At 49.6% G+C, this 25,143-nt stretch overlaps 1 protein-coding gene across 5 annotated transcripts in view; it reads right to left on the reverse strand.

Annotated features, from left to right (window-relative positions):
* PAMR1 (peptidase domain containing associated with muscle regeneration 1) overlaps nucleotides 1-25,143 on the reverse strand; it is a 151,387-nt gene that overhangs the window by 57,485 nt on the left and 68,759 nt on the right. The window contains exon 1 of one of the 5 annotated variants that reach the window (XM_026512111.4): nucleotides 13,675-14,203. The exons of 2 other annotated variants lie outside the window; for them this stretch is intronic. In XM_026512111.4, the coding sequence (XP_026367896.1) occupies nucleotides 13,675-13,747 (73 nt within the window). In that variant the 5' untranslated portion in view covers nucleotides 13,748-14,203. Of the gene's footprint in view, nucleotides 1-1,445; nucleotides 14,204-25,143 lie in introns of those variants that run through there. 2 more of the 5 variants (XM_026512114.4, XM_026512113.4) reach the window with 2 other exon arrangements.

The raw sequence follows: 25,143 nt of genomic DNA on the forward strand, positions 1-25,143 counted from the left end.
GCGGCTTTGGGCAAACGGACCATGCAAACACACAATCGCCAACCGTGGTAAGGAAAATGTAGGATTCTGAGAACAAATGGATCGTCATGAACAGACATTGGCACCAAATCTACAGGACTCACGGGGTCAGGGGGTTAAATCAAATCACAGGTAGACATCTGTAGAAGTGCCAGAGGAGGCAATGGTTTTTTGTTTTTGTTTTTTGTTTTTTTTAAAGATTTCATTTATTTTTTATTTGAGAGAGAGAGAGAACGAGCAGGGATGAGGGGCAGAGGGCGAGGGAGAAGCAGGCTCTCCGCTGAGCAGGGAGCCAAATGTGGGACTCAATCCCAGGTCCCTGGGATCATGACCTGAGCCCAAGGCAGAGGCTTCACCGACTGAACCACCCAGGCGCCCCAGAGGCAATGGTTTTAATGGTTTTGTACTCGAGCCTCTGGTCTGGCAAGTCCATCAACCTTCTTTCTCCCCAGCCTTAACAGAGACAAGAAAGTGCTCCCAAAATATATGTGTAAGAAATAAATAGATAAGTGAAATGTTCTGTAAGAAATATTTAAAGTTGACCAGCTGCCGAGATTTAAAAATGCAGTAAGCAGACAAAAGCGATCTCCTAGACTTTTTTTTCCCTCCATTTATTAGAATTATCTTTGCAGAAAGGGCGTATTGGTCATTTGGCTTTACCTGTACAGATTTCAGGGAATTTCAATATGGCGCCCAAGGCCAGTTCCAGAAACTAGCATTGAGAGAAGCCCCGAGAGCATAAGTTGCTGAACGTTGTAATGTGTGTACACTAAAGCACGTGAGCATTCGTGTAACTAAAGTGCTTTTATATTGTTCATGCAACTGAATCTTCAGCAGGACCCAGGGAGATCGGTAATATATTTTCTTTTAAGTTAAAAGGATGTAGCCCTACTTCTTCACTTTACAAGCGGGGAAAATGAGGAAAAGCACTAAGTAGGAGAAGAAGTAGAGAGAAACGTCAAAGCTTTCCTAGGGAGTTAATTCTGGGAAGAAGGGAGGCCAGTAGGATTGGGGGCCTCGGGGAAACGAACGTGCTGCTCAGGGGGAAACAGGCCAGGACAACCCCCAGTGTGACCAGCTACTGGAGGTGAGCACATTTTACTTTGCCTTCCACATTTAGGAACAAAGCCTATAAAAGTTACGGAGGCGTTTTGTCCTGTCAGTGCTTCCCGGGAAAGAAGCACAAAGAAAGTGCAAAGAGCTCACAGGGCAGGGCCCTGGGATGAACAGAGCCCCAGGACAAAATCGAGCTCAGAGAGTTCCGAGCACGTGCACATTGACTCATCCCGAGCTCTTCCATTGGATAAAATATTTTTTTTTTCTTTAATGAAACATGACACATTTTAACATAAAAGATTTCTTATGAAAGCTTCAAAAATAAAATCATAAAGGAATAAAAAATATTCGGGACTAATGCTAAGAATTACCGTTCTTCTCTGCAGGACACGAAGCCACCCCGTCTTGGGCGGAGGCACGGGTGGCTAAGGGAGTGAAGGGGCTGAGGGATGCTGTCTTCTACATATGTCCACACGTAGATACTGACGCATGTGGACACAGGCTTCTTCTCCAAACTGGGAACATATAATGGTCTGTGTTAGAAACTTTTTTTTTCTCAGATCATGGACGTCTTCTCTTAACACTGAGTAGTCTTCAAAAGTGGTTTCAAATTGCTGCATCATTTTCCCGTGTGTGCAGGTGCCCCCTCCCCTCTTTTTTAAATCAGGGCAAATGAAAGCAAGAGAGTCGCAAAGGACGTCGGTAGCCCGAGCTTGGCCCAAGGGCCCCTCTCAGCGGCCATCCCAGTGTCTCCCATGCACGGTGGAGAGCCCAGTAATCTTGGTCCAGCTTTGCTTCTTCCAGAACTCATTTTGGAAAACGGAATGCACTCCACCTCCCGGTCCTGCTGTAACAATGGGAATGCCGAGACAATGACGGCCACGCTGACGAGCTGGTGCCAGCTCGGCTTTCACAGAGTGGAGACTGAATAAATGAATGGGGCAAAGCAAGCCGGCTGACGTCATCGTCGTCGCCGTCATCATGTTGCAGGGTCCCTCAGTGGCCTGATAGTCTCTGCCTGGAGGCTCTCCAGCACCGAGCCTCTCTCTCCTGCTGACAAGGTGGAGAACAGGGAATCCCACAGAATGGCAGGGGGCGCCAACTGTGTCCTCCGAAACGTAGCCTCCAAGCGCCAGGTGCTCAACACCAGATTTTAAGGAAATCTGTTGACCCTGACGGCCGTTAAGGTCCATCTGAGAAACCTCAGAAGATTCTTCAGGAAAACAAGGGTGGACCTGTTCCTCACATGATTGAAACATCAGTTGTCAGATTAAAGGCCCAGGCTAAAACCACCCCAGAAGGTGGCAAAGAAAGGCACTTTGGTGCTATGCCCGCTCCTCCTTGATATTTGAACCCTCCTTTCTGTCCACCAAAACCTCCAAGTCCTCCCAGCTAACCGCGGGTAATCAACATTTCTACCGAGTCTTTACCTTGCTGCGTTCTATAAACCTTCTGAGATCAGAGGGAGGAAAAAAGACGTTTGCCTCGGCGGGAGATCCGATTAGACAGCTTGGGCCCCTCACGCCCAGCCCGCCTCCTCTGGTGAGATTACTCCCCAGGCTGAGGACGGCTCTGCAGCCCACCACTTTCCTGACTGCCCCAGGGTCAGGCCACCTGCTCACAGGATCAGGATCGATGACAAGCAAACCCCAGGCAGGCAGGACTGTGAGTCAGGGGACAGGGAATGCTTGCTGACTCCGTGTCTCCTCCTGAGCCTTTGAGGACCACGCTGTCGGCCAGAGACCCTCAGTCCCAGCCTGGCTGGATTCCCCACCTCGGTGACCTGGGGCTGCCCCTCCCACAGCCCCTCTCGTTAATGAGATAATGACAGCTGTGGAGTCAAGGTTTTCATCACCCCCTTTGGGTACCAGGAGTGATCAAACTTTTAACGGAGTACATAGAAATCTGGATTTTAGGCATGCGTACAATGCAGAGGGACAAGGAGGCAAAAATCAGTTTGCCACTTGATTTCCCTGCTCACCCTTTATTAAGCACGCTGCTCTCCACTGTGGCTCTCTGTTCATCCTCCTAGGCACCCTGGGCCCCGGCACCCCAGGGAATGCTTCCCGGCCCTGGGCCCATACCCGCTCACTGAATCCTCACAGCCAGCCTTCAAAGTCAGTCCGATTGTCTTCATTTAACAGATGAGGAAACTGAGGAATAGACAGAGTAAACACACTGCCCCAGGTGGCGCGGTTTTCAGGTGAAAGAAGAAAGATCAGAACCCACCTCTTCCAGAATCTCATTCCTCCCAACACGCTACCTTGATTCTAGAGAGTTCACACCTCTGACTTGGCAGCCTTGGGAATGCAGCACTGATGAGATGGACCCGTTTGGGAATCAGACCACCCAGATGTTAATCCTGAGTCTGTCCCTCTTGTGCACCGCTGGGCAATCGTGGACAAGACGCCTTAGCCCGAAGCCTCAAGGGGGTGGATGTAGGTCGATGGGGTTGTTGACATCATCATGACTGAAAAAGGCAATGAGCAGAAAGGGCTTTGCAGATTTATCCAGACGTTACCGTTCTTCTCTGCAGGACATGAAGCCATCCCGTCTTGGGCTGAGGCACAGGTGGCTAAGGGAGTGAAGGGGCTGAGGGATGCTGTCTTCTCCTGAGGCCCACACACACATGGCGTTTTCAGGCAGTATGCTCATATTGAAATCATGGCATTCTGAGCTCCTCCCCTTGCTTCTAGATCTCTAATACCCCCTCTTCAGACACCTATTTAAATAGGACATAGTTTACCTCCTGCTGCTTCTCTTCTAGAAATAGAAATTCTACATCCAGAGACAAAGGGAACAAAACCTAAACTCTGGCATCTGGCAGCGCCCCCAGTTGCCATGACCCTCAACAACTGTGGTGCTGGAAATCCTTGAAGGACAGCTGCTTCTGGGTTATTTCCATCGTTGGAATATGAGCTGACTGGATCTTATTTTTTTAGCAGAATTGGCCACTACGAAAAAAATTTAATAATGCGTCTAAAAGTACTTGGCAATAGAATTCAGCAAATATGACATCAGCCGAAGCATTTAGAATGGCTAAGTTAAAAACAATAAAACTCAAGCCATCCCCTAAAAATCCAAAGTGGATTTCCCTGGATCCGAGAATTCTACAAACTATCTGCCCCCTTCCCCCCGCCACCAGCCCCCAGTCTTCCACACTTCCAAAGCCTTCCTTCTGAATCAGAGCATGTCAAGGCCACACAGGAGTCTTGGTCGGCCCCATCTACCTCCTTGCCAATAGCTTCTAGAGTTAGTGTTACTGACTTCATATCCATGGTCACTGATGCCAGGCAGAAGGCACATTTTCCTTCTACCAAAGCCAGCTGGCCAACTGCACAGGTCGAGTGTGGACGGATGCTGAGCGAGGATGATGCGTCTATGATGGTATGTCCGGCTCGCTAAACGCTAAGCTGACAGCAGCTTGGGCAGGCTCGCCCTCATTAGAGTTACCTCCCCCAGCTCTGCAGGCTGGAGCCAATTCCCGCCTGGCTGCACCCCTGAATCACGACAGGGGCTCAGGACAACATCTTCTGTTAGGGATGCAAGGCCACTGACCCAGAATCACCTACCCTGAAAAACCCCCGACCTCTCGACCTCTCAGCCCCTGCAAGAAACTACCGCTCGCCCTGTTTCAAGCATGGAGAAACTAAGGCACCGCAGGGAGAAGACATTTCCCCTAAGGCTGTACAGTGGATGCATGATAAAGCCAAGGGAAGGAAGCAAATGTTGACTCATTCGGGAAGTTTTTTCTGACAGAGCCACGGATGAACAGCATAGGACTGTGGCCTGAGGCAAAGAGGACCTCAAGAGGACCTTGTCACTCCCATCTTACTACAGACAGAACACCTAGGATTTCTTTTCGTTTCCAAACATGTGCTAGTGGGAAGAACAGGAGAAGGCAGAGAAGGAGACAACTCTAATTTCCAGAACACTCCATTTTGCAAGACGCTTCACTAAGCATTTTAAGCCGATTGTCATTTAACCCCTGCAATAAACCCAAAAGACACTATTATCCTCAGTCTACAGGTTGGAAGGTGGGAAGGCCACATGAAAGAAGTTCAGGAACTTGCCCAAGAAAAGCAGCCATAAACGACAGAGTCAAACCCTGGCCCATATTTAAACCACAATAGCGTACACCCCACATATACACATCTTCACATCCACGTCTCTACTCCTCTGCGTACGTGTGTATTCAAACACCGACACATCCATACCAAAGATGAAGCCCACAGTTAAGGCGAGTGAGGGCTGCATCTTCGCTGAGGTCATGGGTGACTCGAGTCCACTTCGGCAGGATACCCCTTGAAGGAACAACTGGTTTTATTCCCCACCCGTTGCCACTGCAGTTACCCAGTCTGAAACAAGTCAGGGCAGAGACAGGAGGCAGGCAAGGCTACCGCCAAGGGAGAAGCTGCGTTGCATGACAACGAGAACAATATTTAGCAAAGGCAGGAACAAAGAAGTTCCCAGAAACAGCAAACAATGGGTTGAGGAGCAGCTCAAAGCTCAAAGTCACGTGCTGTCTCTGTGGGGTAGGGCCCCAGCATAAAGAGCCCCGATCACTTCAGGGTGTGCAAATCAGGGTCCCGGTGACTGGGTTATACCGGAGCCGGCAAACACCAGGGCAAATAACGGGGGACTTGGGGACAAGCCTCTGGGTGTGCGGTGGGGCAGGTGGGGCGGAGAAGAGACGGGAGTTGGTGATGAAGGGTCCCGGGACTCGGTGCCCCTGGGGATTAGAAGGATGCTCAGACAGCCCCCTCATTTGGGAAGGAGAGACCATGTGACTGTCGCCAAAGATAGCATCTAGCCAGGAAGTTGGGCCGCAGCCCTACGGCTCCCCGGTCCTGCCACACCACCGTGGGTGCACATTCATCGGATGCTGTTTGCCCACTGATCCCAGACCCGCCGCGTTACTGTCGGCAACCTGAAGACGAGAAATGAATTTTCTCAACGAACCATGCAGGTCAGTGCTGGCGAGGACGTTTCTCAACACGAATGGGGCCATCTCCACGGCTCTTTTGCCCTCTCGGGGAGCGGTAAGGGGCTAGGGCGTCAGACTTCCTGCCAGGCCCTCAGCAGAAGTCTGAAGAGAAGCCGGTGTTTCACGGACTTTCCAATCCTCCTTAATGGTGAGGCGGTCTTCAATGTTGCATTCATTAGGGGCAAGAGAGCAGAGTTTTCCAAACTATATTCCAGGGAGCCCTAATGCTCCGGGATTGTAGAAGGTATGATGTGAAAAGAGGTTCTGTGCTTAACCTTATAAAATGCTAATCACAGCTTTCTTTATTACAGGGCTTTGCAACGTCTGTAAATGCTCTGTGCATAGCCAGTCTCCACACCCCCCAGACTCTGTTCGTCCTAACGCCCTGGGTTTTGGCTGTTTATTTTTGCTGAAGATCTTCCAGCATTAGAATGCCATGAAACCCACTTCGGAAAACGCCAGACTGGACCATCAGCCCTTTCTACGGACTGCCAGTGCCTCAAGGGAAAGGGCTCTGTCTTACCGACCAGGGCAAGCACGAGGAACGCACCTGGCACCTGGTCAGTGCACGAGCATGTCTGCTGAGTAAATACCTAAGCATTGCACGGGAAGCACGTGCGCTTCCCAGGGAAAGGTGAGTGCTGACCGAGAGGGATGTTAGAAACGTCTCTTGCTGGGGCGCCTGGGTGGCACAGTGGTTAAGCGTCTGCCTTCACGCTCAGGGCGTGATCCCGGCATTATGGGATCGAGCCCCACATCAGGCTCCTCCACTAGGAGCCTGCTTCTTCCTCTCCCACTCCCCCTGCTTGTGTTCCCTCTCTCTCTGGCTGTCTCTAACTCTGTCGAATAAATAAATAAAATCTTTAAAAAAAAAAAAAAAGAAACATTTCTTGCTGGGACACTGTGGGAGTCTCTCGATTTTGCGGTATGAGGAATCCATTTGGTCCATTCCTGGTGAATATTTTGGTTTCTTGCAGTTTGTAGCTCGCTTCCACGACGACTTGGGATGCTCGCTTGTTCTGTTCCACCGGTGGGCTGGTCCAGGGGAGCTGGGCTCGCCCAGAAGGGAGGCTGAGCACCTTGAGAGGCAGGCAGTCAGCCACCCACTGGGAGGCAGGAAGCCAGACCAAGAAGCCCTGCAACAAAGCTTCCTTACTGACAGCCAAGCCCCCCCTTCTGCTCCCATCCAGGTGGGCCAGGGGCGTGTGGGGAACCAGGGGAGTAGATGTGACCAGCTAGAAGCCAAGCTCAGGCAACTCATCCGGGGACGTCTCTGGTGCGCTCCACCTTCACTATGGATCCTGAGGTAAGATCCCCACAGAAGGGGGATTCAGTGATCACCCGCAAACGGATCCTATGAAGGAGAGGGGGGACTCTGAAAAACACAGACACTTGAGTTCTCCAGATTCTTCAAATGATTCATTTGATTTGAAGCAAACTGGGCCAACATCCCCTCCATTTTGTGGTTTTCCATTAAACGGGCTGGAATTTCTTTTTTTTTTTAACCAAGCGTGAATTCAGCTTATGAGGACAATTGCTGTGTCTCCCCATGAGCTAACGTTGCCTGAATGTGGTCCTCACTCTGTTCTGGCAGCAGCCCCGGTTTTCCAATCACCAAACCAACTGACCAGACTTCTACTCACACAGATACTAGCTGCCAAACCACTAACTTTGCCCTCTGAAACAGCCCGGACCACAGAGAGGATGGTGCTAAAGACGCCCGCCCTGCAGGAAGAAGGGCGTTTGCCCAACTCCAGAGGCGGGAGAGTGACAGAAATAGGTGCCCTCATTCGCTGCCCACCCGACGGGGGCACTTCTATTACCTGCTTGACATTAGTTTCAGGTAGACAGTAGGTCCTCATTCAAAGTTGAAATGAATTGGTTAAAACCCATCTTAATTTAACTGGAAGGGGATCGTGTCTCCATCCCCTGCTATAGCCATCAACTGCATTATGCCAAAAAAGAAGGGAAAAAATGCTTTCCTTTATTCATTCCAGGCCTGCTTCTCCCATTCCACAGCCTAAGAGTTTACACATTGATGATCTTGACAGAATAAATCCATAAAGGAGCTAAGCTACAAAGTGTCAGGGCTGGACGTGAAACATGGCTCATACTTAATTCTGTCGCTTTGCAGACACATGAGTCTAATTATAAAAGTTGACCATGAGACAGAGAAATTCTCACTTCCTACGCTGAATCAGAGTAAGACACATGATCCTGGGGACAGCTATCCCAAAAACTGGTTAGAGTTTTGGTCTGCTCAGTGCCACAGTTTCCTTTAGGACATTTAGAGCGTCGGAGGGATAACCAGATTTCCCTAGTAACACCATGCTCCGTTAGGATTCAGCCAAAATAAGGCCAGCAGATCCACCAGAGTTGGACTCAGTGCTTAGCGTAGCAGGGTTACGAGTGTTTCAGGGTGTACGTTATGGAGTCAGACTGTCTGGGTTCAAGATACAGATATCCAGCCTTGTGACCTGGGTAAGCACTCTCTACCAAGTTCCACCATGTGTGATTAAATAAATCAAACGTAAAGCATCTAGGACAGTGCCTGCTATTTACCACAAACTCCATAAATTATTCGGGTGGCCAAACTTACAGTTAGATCCCTTATCTATGATAAGATGGGAGGCCGTTTGGTGCTTCCACCATCAAGGATGAAGAATTTGAGGTACAACCCCTACCCACTCTGCTTCAACTCACATATAATTGTACCCAAGAAAAAATGAGAGGAGTGGGGCTGAGTGGGGAGTAGTAGATGTGCCTTTGATTAAGAGAGTAGAGTATCTCCAGCTAACTCTAATTCTCTGCTTTCCTTGAGTGGTTTTGTTTATAAGTGGCACGTTTGCTTTTTCCTACATTTTCACTTCTTTCTCTCCACCATAAACCTAATGCTTCAGCCCAGATCTTATGATGGCTGACAAACAGCATTCCTTCAACGCAGACCAGGCTTGGAATCCAATGGACTTTCTGCCACTGATCTGGTAGCTTTCAAAGCTCCAGCTGGCCTCGGGGTCCTCTCTCCCGGAATTCAGGAACTGGAAAACGTAAACACTGCATTTCCCTCCCCTTTAAATAAAAAAAAAAAAAAAGAGGGAGGGAGGGACCTGGGTTCTTGTGACTCTCACATATCCCTGAGTGAGGGTGACAGGTCCTCCTCCATGTGGGGGAAGGGGGGTACAAATTTCCCTCATTTATCACTGCAGTGGTACCTCCCCCAACCTGCATATACCCCAAATTGATCGCAGCTTCTAGAGCTGGTCTCAGGAGAGGCAGGTAGAGAAGTTTCTCTTGCGTGGGGATTGGCCGCCCCTAGCGGGGCAGGTGGAAATAATTTCTGACTTAAGACCAGTCATTAGATCCCCCAGACACCATTCTCTAGGCCATTTCTGTCTAGCCAGTGTAACCCAGATGTAGGTGAGTTTTAAATCAAACCTTCAGTCCACGCCAGTGGTATTCCAAAGCCCTCCCTAAGACTTCGGAATATTTCGGAGACACTCCCATGCCCAAAGGTGCTTTTTCCCCAGCTTACTGATCCAGACACAATACCCAGCCTCATCCTGTTTCCACCAAAAGCTCATGCTCGAGGACTCTTACGGGAATAAGACATTTTATGGAAAGAGTGGGTGGTCACAGAGGGTTCCATGTGTTCTACAAAACCCACATGTTTAAATATATTTACGTTCCTTCTTTTAAAAGTCCTGTCAAGCTACTCAATCCTCTGTCGCCTTTCTCCCCATCCAGCACTCAGTCCCCCACCTTCTGGCTTTCACTTGCCTTTTCTGCTCCAGCCCTCTCAAGAATGGCAGTCAAAATCTCAAATGCCAGTAGGGAGTGGCTGGTGACACAAGTGGGGGTTGGAAAGGTGGGGTGTCTGGCCACAGAGAGGGCCAGCCTACCTCAAAGCCCTCAGGTTCAAGACATTTTAAGCACTGTGTCCTACTACATACTTTTGCAGGCACTTTGACCCAAAGGCTGCCAGACCTTCAGCTCTACAGTCTCCCTCTTTGCCACAGCCACCCCAGACAGAGCAACGGTGCCACCGAAACTGGAGCTAGCAAGAACTGTCCCCCACCACACATGTCGTGAAGTTGTGCCATGCGGACACGTGCATCAGCAAGATCGATCTGCCCGTTTGATGCGTGAGTTGAAGTCAGCCGGGTTCCAGGTGAGCCTGGGCTCAGCAATTAGACAGTCTGGGCTCCCCCAGGCTCATCTGCCTGTGTATTCTCTCTCTCTCTCTCTCTCTCTTTTTTTAAACCATTATTGCAGCAAAATATAAGTAATGTAAAATTTACCATTTTAATCACTTCTAAGTGTTCCATTCAGTAGCTCTTGCAACCAACCCCAGTATTCATCTCCAGACCTTTGTCATCATCTCATAGTGAAACTCTACACCCACCGAGCCCTCACTCCCCCATCCCGCCTCCCCCTAGCCCCTGCTGGCCACTGTTCTACTTTCTCGATGAATCTGACTGCTCTGCGTACCTTATATAAGTAAAATCATACGGTATTTATTTGTCCTTTGTGTCTGGTTTCTTTCACTTAGCATAATGTCTTCAAAGTTCATCCCTATTGTAGCCTGAACTTTATTCCTTTTTAAGGCTGATTAAGATTCCGTTATATGTATACACCACATTTTGTTTATCCACTGATGGACATTTTGGGTTGTTTCCACTTTTTGGCTACTGGGAATAACGCTGCAAAGGACATTGGTATACACAATATCTGCTCAAGTTCCTGCTTTCACTTCTTTTGTGTATATACCCAGAAGTGGAATTGCTAGGTCAAATGTTTAATTTTTTGAGAAACCATGCCTGTGTATCCTTGAACAGGTCACAGAACCTCTCTAAACCTCAGTTGTAAAAATGAGGATAATAATAGTCCTACCTTATCGGCGTGGGCTGAGAATTCATGCATGTCCGAGTACAGCATTCGGCGCACAGACTGGGCACATCACCCATGTTCAGAGATGTTCCATCTCATTGTCCTCTGAAATTAATGTACTCAAACTAAACGATCTCCAGAATCACTCCCAGCTCCAAAAACCCATGATCCCACCATCTCTGGTACAGAAGTCAGAGCTCTCAGAGTATAGATCAGGGGAACACTGTCTTCATGGTCCCCACAAAAATGCACCCTAGCCGAGATGGCCCAATTTTCATAGCTCTCTCCTTGGAATTTGCTAACACATCCCATTATCAACCAACATTGAATTTTTTCTTGCCACTCCTCTCCTTCCCCCTCGCTTTCTTTCCACATTCCCTTTCTCAGCTGGTTGTGCCTGCCCACTGAGTATCTGGGCTTCACATTATCTTCCCGCAGTTGCCTTTATGTTTGTTCCCCTCAAAGTCATGTCTGTTGGAAGCAACACTTGCAAAATTATCCATATTAAGGTTTCATTCCCCAGAGCCACATATTTTAAGTGAGTTTTTCCTCTCGGGCAGGATCCTGCTGGCAGAGCTCCTGCTATTTGGTGAAGTCAGTGGAGTCGGGTTTCTCCCCCACATGCTGTTTATGTTGGGTTATCACTTGGCCTAATGTTTGCATTCTCATCCTCCAGCATGAGTCCCGTGCTGATGAGCAACCACCTCCCATGCCCCCCCAGTGCATGTTTACGTTTCGGCAAACCCTCTTTGTACAAAAGTCATGAGACGAAATCTGCTTTCGGGCTTCTCTAGACCCAGCCAGACTCGGCATTCCAGCCGGGAGTGGACTCACTCGTTACTTGAAGAAATATTTTCCTTCTCCACTCTATTCCTCCATCTCCCTTCTATTCTTCCATCTCCCCCTCTGCAAGTGACCTTTCCACAACCAAAATATCCTCACTCGACACGTGAAGTTGCTGGAAGTTGCTCCCCGGTTCGGTCAGCAGCTTGACTGCCAAGAAACCAAGCACCCTTCCTGAAGCTTTTGCATAGCAAAAGGTAAAAGAGCTTCTCAGGTCAGGAGTAAATGGTTTTCTCCAGATCCTGGGCAAGAAGAAAGGGGCACTTGAGATCTCCGTTCTCTAACTTGTATGGGTTTGAGCTATCTCACCTGCCACGTTCCAAAAAAAAAAAAAAAAAAAAGGAAGCAGGGGAGCAGTGAGGCAGCCAGGAAGAAGCTAGTCCTCGGAGCCCTGGTGCTCTGGGAAGGAACCGGCACCGGCGTCCCCTGGAGTGGGGCTAGGCCACCATGCCCCGGAGGTTCGGCTCCAGAAGGCAGAGATGGAGCAGGGAGGAATCCTAATGCGAAGTCCTTGACTACCCCCAGGTGAGCATCTGTGTTTATGGATTATCAGGCCCCTTGCGGGGGGGGGGGGGGGGGGGGGGGCTCCTTCTTCCTTTGTTATTTGTCTTTGGGCTGCTCCAGATGCCATTCAGGCAAAACTCAAATGAAACACTCCAGCTTGAGAGAGAGACTTCACCTGGGACCACCAGGCTACAGGTAGATGGCACGTATTGACCAAAATGGTGTTGTTGTTTCCCACCCAGCCCCCTGCGCGTGTATCTTGGCTTTTTGTTCATCATGAAGGGCTGTGCCTAAGGTCAAGTCCCCCATCCATACAGGAGGCTACTGATTTTATGCCATCACCACCCCACTTGCCCTGTTTCATTCTGGGACACTCACCAGCTACTCGCGGCCACAAAGCACGCACCTCTCTAGAACACAGGTGACAAGTAACCTGCAAGGTGACAGGTAACAAGCACAGAAGGCGAGTGGCCATCACACACTCCCTGCTCCGACCAAAGCTGCCCTGTTTTGTCCCATCTGCACATGTCAGCCTGTCCTTTCCTCATGAGGTCCCACCTACCTCCTGACACCTTGCCCCACTGGAGCCGCCTAAGGACAGATGCTTTAAGAAGTCCCTGCTTCCTTGGCTGCCAGCGAGCCTGCCACCCCCTCACCGGGCCCAGAGGCCCCCAAGAGCTCTGGGTCGCATTTCAGCCTCACTTGCCCCGGGGAGCCCATTTAACATGGGGTTTGCGGCTCAGAAAATGATAGTGAAAAACACACAAGCCGGAGCTCTTTCTAAACAAACGCTCTGTGTCCCCAGAAAGGGCTTGCACTTTTCACCTCGCTTTCTCTTCTTTCCCATTCTTATCAGGGAGGAAGTGCATCTGTGCTGAGCCAGTCAATCTCCCCAGCTGGGGCTCTGTGCTGAAGGGTGTGACAAGCAACATTCGCGGGAGGGACACCCTTGCTGCAAGTCTTGCTCTTGATTGGTTTCTCTCCTTCCCGCTTCACCTCCGAGGGGGGCTCTTTCCAGGGGAAACGTCTCCCTTTTGCCAGTCAAGAGTGGGTGAGTCTGACTGGATAGATTCCCGGAGGTAGGTCGGTGCTTTACAAAGATGAAAACCGGCAAAGTAAACTGGAGCTGGTACCCCTTCCTGAGGCAGTGCGGTCCCACAAGTTGGGATGGTAAAACAGTGTCACATTCTCAGGGAAGACAGACACTCCGGCACCACCAGCCAAGCCCCCAAGATTAGACGAGAAACAGCGCTGGCCGCCCCCCCAACCCCCTCTCTCCCAGCACCATCCCCTGGGGCTCCCCGGGGGGGCATGCTCCCCACCATACCCAGGAGGGAAATGCCCCGGGCGGGGGGGACCCTAAACGCTACTCACGGTACCTCTAGGCAGGGATGAGATGAGGAGGAGCTGCAGAAAAGTGAGCCCCAACTGCGTCCAGCAGCCCAGCTCCATCGTCCCGCGCCGGTGCCCGCTCAGCGACGGCTGCCGAGGGACCGCGGGAGGCCGGGGCAGGCGGCTCTTACAGCGACCTCCCCAAGCCCCAGCTGAGCGGGAGCTCGGGTTTCAGCTCGCCAGGCTCTCCCATCCTCATCCGAGGGGAACCACCTTCAGCCTGAGCGACGTCAGCCCAACCCTTTCCTCTCCGCTGCCTTAACCCTTGCGGGGCCCGGGAGAGAGGGAGGGAGGGAGGGAGGTGTGGCCACGCGGGGAGGCCCCGGGCTTTGGCTGGAAGGGACGCGGCGGGGCTGGAGGCCGGCCCGGCGGGAGGGGCGGAGCGGGCAGCACCCTGGATGGGGGCAGAGGTAGGCGGGGCTGTAGCACGGCTCAGGTGAGGCCTGAAACCTACCCCCACCCCCACCCCCGCAGAGGAGTCCTGACTCCTGACGGGATGGCGGGATGACACACTCTGAGTCTGATTAAGAGCACGGCTTGGGAGAGCGGAGAGGGGGAAGGGAGCCAACCCTCCTCCCCTTCCACTTCTATCCCCAAGTTCCCCTTCCCCCTCAGCATCTCTGCCAGGTGATCACAAGTTGGAAACCCTATCCTTTGCATCTATAGGCATCTTCCCATGATGCCCCTCAGGGTGTGTTCAGCAGCATAAACAGATCCCGCGCACATGCCAGGCAGGGTATTGGGCTCAGGGATAAAATGCAAGACACCGCCTCTGTTGTGACCGTGGCAGTCTAGGCACAGGGATAGCGAATGGAATCTTGAATAAGGAGAAAGAATGCTTTACGAGATAATAGCCCATTTTTTTAAATCAATTTCTCCGTGCCAGGCATCTAAGTATCTTACGTATATCAACTCATTTATTCCTCATAATAAACCTATCATCTCCATTTTATGATAGGGAAGCTGAGTCACTGAGCATTCAATAGTTCATCCAAGGTCACAATGTGAGTAAGTAGTAGAGCCGGGGTTTGAACCCAGCTTCAAGGGCTATCATCCTAGCCACCAGTCTCTACCACCCCTTAGGATGTTGTGAATATGGCATTTAACCACAGGTACACGTACAACAGATGGTACTACCCACATAGTGTGAATGCAGAAACAGACTCCGAGATGAAGTGACTTGCTCAAGGTCTCTCAGCAGGAAGTGGCAGAGCAGAATTCACACCTGGGTCTAACTCAGGGAAGTGCTGGGGCTTCAGGCCATGCTTGGTCCCAGCTTGTACTGTCCGATGGAGAACAAAAGTTGGGAGAAGTGGCTGATATTCAGGCCCAGGGCAGTGGGAGGTTTACCTAACCTGGGGAAGCCGCACCTGGAGCCTGAGAGAGAGGCAGCATCTCAATCCAGGAGGGGTGTGAGGAGGCCTTTCTAGGAGGAAGGACTGAATGTGGCCAGTGCCACTGGGAAATGATGAATATTGACCTGTGTAGATTACAATTTTATATTGATTCTTGTCCCCAAAGGAACCATGGCAATGTACACCATTGAAATGCATTTTAAACAGTTTTGATGAAAATGTCAGTATCAGAACAAAACCCAACACAAGAGGGTAGACAGTATGTGTAGTTTGGATGTGGCAGAGAGCAGGAGAAGAGGAAGCAAGTGGTTGGCGCGTTCGGATTTTATTCTGTAGCACATGAGGGGCTCTGGTTGTTTAGGAGCAGGGGGTGCTGGGCCCAAAGCCAAGTTCTAGGAAGAAAAGTCACGCTGGCATCCAGACCGAGGGATGGAGGAGGCCAAGGGTGCCACCAAGAGCACACCTGAGACCTATGACGGAGGCCTGGAGTCAACAGTAAGCAATGGAGTGGAAGGGGAAAATGAGGGCAGAAACTTAGGGAAAGGCAGAACCGCCAGGGCTCAGGGCAGACTGCATAGGCAGGGGCCTGGTCCAGGTGCACCTCTCAGAGAGAAACTCTTAAATCCCAGCCATGCCTCTGCGGCCCACCGCAGCCAAGCGACTGTGAGCAAGACCTCGGCAGTCAGAGACCCGTGTTCAACACCTTGACTCACCACTTTCCGACTCTACGACTGTGAGATCATACAGAATACATGCTGGTCTCTGCCTCCAGGTCCTGGCCCAGAGCTCCTGACACCCTTGTATTTCCTGGGTGATCCGAGTGAGTGTCTTTTGTCCTAATGAGGTGACTCTGGGTGGGCTCCTGGAAGGCGCTGCTCATTAGAAATCCAAGCCATTAGAAGCTTGGAATTTTCAGCCCCACCCCTTCCTTCTCTTGAGAAGGGAGAAGGACTGAAAATGGAATTAATGGTGAGTCATGCCTGCAATGAGGAAACTTCCATAAAAATCCCAATAGTATAAGGTTTGGAGAGCTTCCAGGTTGGGGAACACATCCATGTACCAGTGGGCTGATGCGCCCCAACTCCACGGGGGCAGAAGCTTGGGACTCTCTCAGACCTCCCCTAGGTATCTCTTCATTGGGCTGTTCATTCATATCCTTCATCATATCCTTTAGTAACTGGTAAATGTAAGAGATTCCCTGAGCTCTGTGAGCCCCTCAAGCAAGTCACTGAATCCAAGGGGGAGGAAGTCACGGGGCCCTCCTACTGTAGCCAAGTGGGATAGGAGTTTGGGTAACTTGGGGACCTAATGATTGCACTTGGTGTCTGAAGTGGGGGGACAGTCTCATGGGACTGAGCCCTTGACTTGTGGGATGTGAGGCTCTCCCCAGGTACTGTCAGAATTGAGTACAATTGTAGGACACCAGCTGGTATTAAAGACTTGCTTGATGGGGGGGAAAAACCCACACATAACCTGGTATCAGAAGTGTCCAAAGTGAGTGTAGCAGAAGCATGAGAGTATGGGATACACCCAGGAGAAGGAAGGGCAGGGGCCTGGGTTTGTTTTGTTTTGTTTTTTCCAATACAATGACCTAAACCAAGCTAAGTAACTCTCTGAATCTCAGTTTTCTCATCTGTAAAATGGGAATAATCATCAAACTTTGAGACAGGAGAATTTAAGGAGACTATGTACATAATAGGGCCCTTAGCACATTGCCTAGCTCATACTAAATGCTCAATAAATATTAAGTATTATCTGTATTATGGGCCTGAGTCTGACACCAAGGAAATCCTATGCTATGGGCCTTCCTCCTCACCCTCAACTTCCCTATCCAGGTGAAATTTGATTAAAATAAGCTCCAAGAATTGCCTCTAAAAGGCAGGGAAATACGAAAGGGCAGCCTATCTAAGGGGTGGAGGGCAGAGGCGAGAAGACGGGAGGCTCACTTTGTTGCTGGTCAATCAGCCCTGGTTCTTTGGTGATGGGACTGGGGAGGAGGTGACTTAATTTCCAAATACTACAGGTATTAGAGACTCTCAGGAGTCTGTTTCTACCATCAGCTGACATTACCACTTCCTTCTCCTCCCCGCCCCCCCCCCCACATTCAACCACTTATCAACACAGATCACCCAGCAGCCTCGCCCCTATAGAAACTGGACCCCAGCAGGGCGGGACGCTGGGTGATGAGCCTAAAGAAGTCGCTAGTGCCAGGTCTTTGCTCCTCCAGGCTTAGGAACCTGGAATCAGGCCCTCACTCCTCTTTCTGGAATTCCCACAGCAGTAATTGTTCCCTGCTAATTTGTTGTCTAATTTGGGATTGTGAATTTCCTAGGGCTACAGAGTCTGGAAAGGAATTCTCAAAAAGAAGCAAGACATATTTCTCTGGGGAACTCAAAGCCTTTATCCAATATTACCTTGTTGAACTTCACAATAAACCCAGGTTCACAGAGGGAGGGGGAAGCCATGACCAGGATACAGGAAAGTCTGTAGTTTGCCTAAGGCCATACAGCCCTACTCAAATTTCGATTTTTCTATACAAATTTAGTTTCCTCTCTTCCGATTATGGTCAACTCAACTTTTCGTATCAATAGAGTTCAGTGTTGTTCTAAATCAGGGGTTCTTAACCTAGATCCCATGGGGTCTCTTGGGAGAGTTTTCGGAGGGCCTTCAGACCTCCCCAAATTATATGCGAAATTCTGCATATGCATTTTTTTGGAGCCATAGCCTTCTTCAAAATCTCAAGAGGATCTGCAAACTCCCAACTTATTTTAGAATCACTGATATTCATAAGTTGACATTGCAAAGTTGATGAAATATTTGTTGGATTTAGGGAAAGCGGTTTTGTATGCACAACTGTTGTGTCTCGGCTACAAACTGCACAGTGGATATCTGAAGGACCGGCCTTCCCCTGACCCCCCCCCCCCCCCATTTCTGCCTTAAATGTACTTGCTTTGGATGACAGTGCCTCCTGGTGACTGGAGCTCCAGCACTCACTACCCGCGTACACCTGGGCAGGTTGTCTCATCCATGATGGTCTCAGTTTTCTCATCTGTTAAGTGGAAAGAATAATGCAGCCTGCTCCCAGAGGGTTGGAGTCAAGCGTGCAGAATAGTGCCTAAAATACACCAAGCTCTCAGTAAATGTTAGCTGTTTTTATTACCGTTAGCTCCCCCTCCTGCCCTTATCTTGGACACCCACTTCTGGCAGAAATAAATCACCAGAAAGGCGTGGGCGAAAAAGGCCAAGTGCCATGCTAGGAAGTAGGGAATGATACCTGGAATTAAGAATTATCTACTTATAATCAGCACTCGGAAATCAACAATTGCCTGTCGTAGATGGAGTCAAGCCATCCATTTAATTACCAGTCACAATACACACGAATTCTTGAAAGGATGAGGCACTCTAGCAAAACCTGTCCCTTTTCCTGTGCCACCGGGGAGGCTGGTTGCCTGCGAATGCACAGGAAGAAATGGCAGCGAAGGCTGTCTGGTGAATGCCAACAGCTCCCCAGTCTCCAAGCTCTAACTTCAGATCAGCGGCCCGCGCAGTAACCACAGCTGGGAAGGCAGAGGAAAGACCGCTAGGCTGAATGGTCTGCGGACCTGAGCGAAACATCTCAGCCTAACGGGTAATTAAGTTTGGTTTTCATCAGCTGCACAAAACACAAAGTTCAAGTCAACCAGGGCCAGAGACGGAGAGGGGGAGGTCTGCAGGAAAGACAAAGGGCCCTTGCACCGGAGAACCTGCTAGAACTTGCCCACCACGGAAGTCTCCAGGCCTAATGAAGCCTGGCTGTTCACCTACACCAGGAGCAATAATGTTCTGTCTCCAGGTCTGGCCCGGCTCCACTCTGATTTGGGATTGGAGGGGGAGCCGGGCTAGGGCATAGGGGCATCTGAGGCTCCTTCTCTGGCCACATTCTTCCTGCTCTCTGTCATTCTGCATGCACACTGCTGAAAGCCAGGGAGCTTCCCTCCTTCACAAAGTGCTCCTGAATCACTTGGGGAAACCTGTTCTTGACTCCCACGTGTGTATTTATAAACCAATTTTTTAAAAAACTGTTGTCTCCTATGCACCTGGACGGCAAAGCTTTATAAAGAACACTGGCACAAATTCTGACCATGGGGGCGCCAGGTGGCTCAGTCGGTTAAGCGGCCGACTCTTGGTTTCGGCTCAGGTCATGATCTCCAGGGTCCTGGGATCGAGCCCCCTGCATCTGGCTCTGCACTCAGAGGGGAGTCTGCTTCAGGAATCTCTCCCTCTGCCCCTTCCCCCCACTCACGCTCTATCTCTAAAAATAACTAACTAACTAAATAAATAAATGTTTAAAAAAAAAATTCTGACCACACTCCAATGGCTGGCTTAAGAATTATGTAAAGTTGAGTCATTTTGAGTGGGGAAGGGAACAAAAGTAGAATAACTCCAAGGGAAGGCCCCAGGGCAGGGTACCGCAGCATAAAAAAGGCAGTGTAGTCACCAGACCCCTGGATGAATCAAGACTCTACTACCACCGGCTAGGGGAACTTGGGCAAGTTCTCCAGCCCCTCGGAGCTGCAGTTTTCTCTCATCTGTGAAAAAGGAGGTAATAGTTCCCTTATCATTTTGGTGAGAAGAGTAGAATGAGGCTGGCGTTCATAACGGTAGCCCAATCACTGTGGACTATTGTAACTATGTATGGACATCTAATCTTAAGAGTTTTCAAAAAATCCTCCCTTCAGATGTTCAACTGAAATTAAACAGCTTCCATTTTCCTCAGGTCTCGTGATGTAGTCAGGTTATGTCCCTAAATTAATTTGAAACAAATTCACATCTGAAAAAGAGATTGCCTTGTATATTTATGCTGCTAGTTGGAGGTCTAGGGACAGAGTATGCTCTTGCTTGAAGACAAGTTGAGAGGCTTGTCCTGAATGGCCCCTCTGCAGGTGTTAAAGGAAAATTCATCCTGACACTTGTTAAAGACGGTGAGGACGACTTTACTCAAGAGACCACTGCAGTGAAGTCTTGCACTCGGGGAGAGACCAGGCTCAACTCTGAATACAACAAGGAAAAGTTTGGATTTATAGCCAAGGAACAGGGTAGGGATCAGTGGATGGAGAATTACCAAGAGGAAACTCAGGGGGAAGGGGAGGATTCTGGCAAAATGATTTGACAGGATTCTTGCTGAAAGCAGGCCAGGCTGATCAGATATTGATGATGGGAGATTCACAAGAAACTGGGATTCTTACTCTTGAGGATAAGGCCCAAGACGGGGTCTAGTTTAAAAAAAAAAAAAAAAGGCTTAGAGAAACCTGACTCAAGTTTTGTTAAGGAGAGAGTCTTTGTCAGGGGACCAAGAAAAACCCCTGAGTGGGGGGGGGGGGGGGAGGGCGGGGGCAGGGGTCCCTTGCATTGAATGTCTGGTTCAATCTTGCTACATTGTTCACTGGGATAAATAGGATTTGTATGTAAAGGAACTTGACTTCTTCCACGGAAGGAAGCCAAAGAGAAAGCACAAATACCAGATAAAAATCATTTGCTCACTTATTCAGTTCAATTGATTGCATATCTGCTATGTCCCCATCCTCATTTTGGGTCCTTGGATAATGACTCTGAATAAAACCTGTGTGGTCCCTCACCTTGTGGATTTATAGACCAGAAAGCAATGAGACACTGAGCAAATGTGAAGAGCAACATGTGTGAGGACGGAGCATTCTAGAAACATGTAACTGGCAGGGGCAGAGGGGGATCTTGTCTGAGGGTCAGAAAAGATTCCCTGAGGACATGACACTGAGCTTCAGACCTCAAGCAAAATAGAGGGTAGGAAAAGGAGAGGCCACGGGCTGAAGAGGACCATGTAACACAGAGGCTAGAGATGCAGCCCGGCCTTGAAAACCATGAACTTTATTCTCCTGGAAATGGGAACTAGTTTGAGGACCAGTGACTGGATCAGATCTGTACGTCAGACTCGGCTCTCTGCCCACATCCTGCACCAGTGGGAGACGGGAGAGGCACCGTGGAAGTTAACCGGATGGGACCCATGGTTGTGAGGTACGGGAGCATAATGGCGGGAGAGCATCAGAGATGACTTGCAGCTGATGACCCTGTGGGTGTGGGGGGTATGCATGGGAGTGTGCAGCAGGGGGTCCCCTCATTCTCGCTCTCAGACCACTTGCTCTAGGAGAAACCAGCTGCCATGCTGGGTGAGCAGCCCTCCGGAGAGTCTCACACGGAAAGGAACCCCAACTTCCTGGCAACAGTGGTGTGAATGAGCTTGGAAGCCGACTCTGCAGCCCTCCTGGTGGCCGGAGCCCCAGCCGGCAACCCGATGGCAACCTCAGCAGGGCCCTCCACGCCAGAAGCATCCAGCAGAGCAGCTCCCAGCCTCGTGAGCCTCAGGCACTGGGTGAGATAATCAATCGTGTAGTCTTACGCTGCTCAATTTGTTGCACAGGCGTCAATTACGAATACAGGAGGTTTCTGAATTAGGCAATCCACCTGTATTCCGGTACACCTGCAGCCAAAAGGAAACTTCTAGCCAGCCCGAGCTTCAGCGAGTGATGTCCAGAGAATGAGACCATCACAGAGGCTCTCGGCTGCACAGAACAGCAAACCCAACACATGCAGTTTAAGCACGAAGGCATTTCATGACCTTGTCTAGCCGTACGTCCCACGGGTGCGGTGGCTTCAGTGTTATTTAATTCTGTGACTCAACAACAATGTTTAATACCCAGGGCTGAATTACCAGACGGTGAGTACGGCATGCAAGCATTTATATAAAATCCCAGAACACATAAAAATAGCATGTATTGTTTAGGAATACAAATGCGTATCAGTAAACCATTAGAACATACAGAGAAATGACATACTCTATCTTCAAAATAGCTGAAAATGAACGGCATCACAAAATATGGAGTGTGTGATTTTAGCTGAAAAAGGAAGCAAAGACAAATCTGAAGCAATTGAAACCAAATGGTAACATCGGTTTATCTTTGGGGAGAATCCATAGGTATCCGTTATTTTCTGAAAGTTTTTTCATATGTTTGAATTGTTGATACGTGTATCTCTATCTTATAGCGCTATGAAAAAGGAGCAACAGGGAGATAGATGTATGGGGGGAACCGGGAAAATATTTTCTGATGGACAGAGAAAACAAACATTTATTCTTTAATCTAGGAAAACATGGTGAGTGTCTCCTATGTGTCGGGCACATTCTAGGCAACAAGGATAGCTTGGTAAGCAAGACAGAACGATCCCGTTTCCATAGGACTTCCGTACACCTAGGCAAAGACATAACCAACAGAGAAGGAAAGATCAGAGGGCCAGAGGGCCATGCTAGAAATGAAATGGAGAAGTACGGTACAGTGACGGCGGAAGGAACTTTGTGGAATCAGAGCAAGCCTCCCTGAGAAGGTGACATTTCAACTGATCCCAAAGTACAGTGCCGTGGGAGCATCTGAGGAAAGGGCAGGTCCGGTGGAGGCAACAGCCAGTGCAAAGGCCCTGAGTGGGAGTGAGCTTAGTGCGCTCGAGGAACACAAGGAAAGCCAGGGTAGCTGGTACACACGGACAGAACCAACTCTTTAAACAAGACAGGGCAGGAAAGGGGCGAGGGGGAAATGTTTGTATGATCAAGTGAACCTGGATTCATGATGTCATATTACCTTCCGGGCATCAAAAATCCTTTGAGAATTTAGTGAAAGGCTATAGATCCGAGGAAAATATACACATATTGATTCTTGTTTAATTTGGGGATATGTATAGACCCTCTGCAGCCTACCCCAAAATGACCCGATTCTTACATTTGAATTGAAGCCATGCTATTCCCAGGCAGCCTTCAGTCCATGAAGGTATGGGATCTAGCCATTTCTACCCAATGCAGGATTTCTCTGTAGGTAATATTTGTACTATTGCTCCCTACTGGGCTGGCCAAAAAGTCCCGAGAGCAGTGTCAGTCTGGGGCTCTCATCCAGGTCTTACCCGAGTAAGCCGTGTCCTACTCCATCTTCGTTTCCCCTTGCCTTTCAGTGTCAGACCTGCAGAGCGGGCTAAGGCTCTCCCTGCCTACTCTGCGCTCCCTGCCCTCTTATTTTTCACAGGCCTTACCACCAATAATTTGTCTTGCTCTTCTAATTCTGCCTGGTTTCTGCTTCTTAGAGAACCAACCAACACAACTGGTACCAGGAATGATCAAAAAGAAGAGGCGGTAAGGTAGAGTGTGGGTTCTGGATCACTCACCACACAGCCGGCAAGGAAGACCCCACTCCAGATGGTACTTGGGGCACAGACAATTCCTGGCATAGGTGGCAGTCCAAGTGCTAAAAATTCACAGGTGGTTACTTAAAAGAACCCCCTGGTGGAGGAGAATGCCTTGGCTGGGATGATGATTCAGGCCTTTGAACATTATGGGGGAGTAACACATTTAAGGACAATGGGAATAGCTGGTTACTGAGCTGAATGGATGCCCTGCAGAGGGATAAGGAGAAACGAAGGACAATTAACAGACTTAAAAACTATATATGAAAGATAGTGGTCCCCTTCGGTAGCTCCTGCAGGAGAGTGGACACAGCTGAAGGGCAGACTCACGTTCTGATATTTATAGTCATCAAGCTTCAAAGAGAGCTGAATGCTTAGTCAAAGCTGATCTACTGTGCTAAAATCGGAGCCCTGGCTGGAAAAACATGAACTTCTAAACATGAGACTGAGTCATCTGGATGGACGCTCCCAAAGACTGAGGTTCCATTGACTCCTCTGAATCCTCCAGGCCTACAGAGTTGGCCCACCTGTCCCAAATAACAGCTAGAACTCCCTCCTGCGAGAAGATACAATATAGGCCTCCCCACTGCAAGAGAACAGGTGTCTTCCTCAAGACTTTGCCCCCAGACCTGTCCTGACTGCCAGATCAATAACTAGGTTTAAATTCCAGTTTAGAAAGTGATGGGTCTGATAAAGGTAGAAAAAGGCAAATCCCAGTGGAGCTGCAAGAATTAGTTTAGCATGATGCCACAGGAGTCAGGGGAGTACACACGGGACTGGATTTTGAGGGTGCTTGATGGAGAAGTAGAAAACATAGGAAAAGATATGCCAAAGTTCATTTACTTGAGGGTACTCTTCAGGACCATGGGATTTAATGCGCTGGCAAGAACCCCTGGCTATGGGCAAACCTGCTGCTAGGTAACTCTTAGAAACCTGGAGAAAAAATGAGCCCATGCTGACCCAAGTAGTAATGCCTGAGATGCCACGGGAAGATAGTGGAATTAAACTGCTCAGGGTATGAGGCATGTTGGATCGGATATATTAGATGAAGAGAAAAGACCCATTAGAGATTTTGTTCAATGGAGGGACTAAGGGAACACACTGTTCACCAAGACCGCTAGGAATGGGCTGATGGGACGGGTACTGGTGGCACTAGACATGCAGTGGTGGCTCTCCTCTATAATCTAGGGTTGACACGAGGAAATAGTCACAGAACCTGGCTTACTAATAGCAGTGAGAATGATGAGGCCCCAAAGCAAGAGAGTCCAGGTGATGGTGTTGAATCGCCAGAAAGGAGGGAGCCCCCAAATTACCATCACAACTAACAAAACTGAAGGGGCAGCCAAGGGGGCTTGGCCCACAAGAAGTTGTGGAGATGTAGAACATGGTATCCCTGGGGACAGAATAGACAGGCAGACAAGGCTGCTACTTGATATACACAATCAAAAAAGCAGGAATGGAGGGGCTCCTGGGTGGCTCAGTTGGTTAAGCATCTGACTCTTGATTTTGGCTCAGGTCATGATCTCAGGGGTGTGGGATGGAGCCCTGCATCTCGCTCCACGCTCAGTGGGGAGTTTGCTTGAGAGTCTCTCTTTCCCTCTCCCTCTGCCCCCCCCCACGTGTTCTCTCTCCCCCCTCTAATAAATAAATAAATCTTTTTTAAAAAATGGATGAGCAGGAAGTTGAGGATGGTCGCCCCAACAGGAAGTCATGAACCTTGCTCAAATCCTGGACCTAAGCCAGTTTTCATGCCCAGAACCCCCTACAGGGATGGATGGTTCCCTAAAAGGAAGCACATCAGGGGCGCCTGGGTAGCTCAGTCAGTTAAGCATCTGCCTTCGGCTCAGGTCATGATCCCCCAGGGTCCTG

Source organism: Ursus arctos, unplaced genomic scaffold (assembly GCF_023065955.2).
Source record: "Ursus arctos isolate Adak ecotype North America unplaced genomic scaffold, UrsArc2.0 scaffold_23, whole genome shotgun sequence".
NCBI classification, from domain to species: Eukaryota; Metazoa; Chordata; class Mammalia; order Carnivora; family Ursidae; genus Ursus; species Ursus arctos.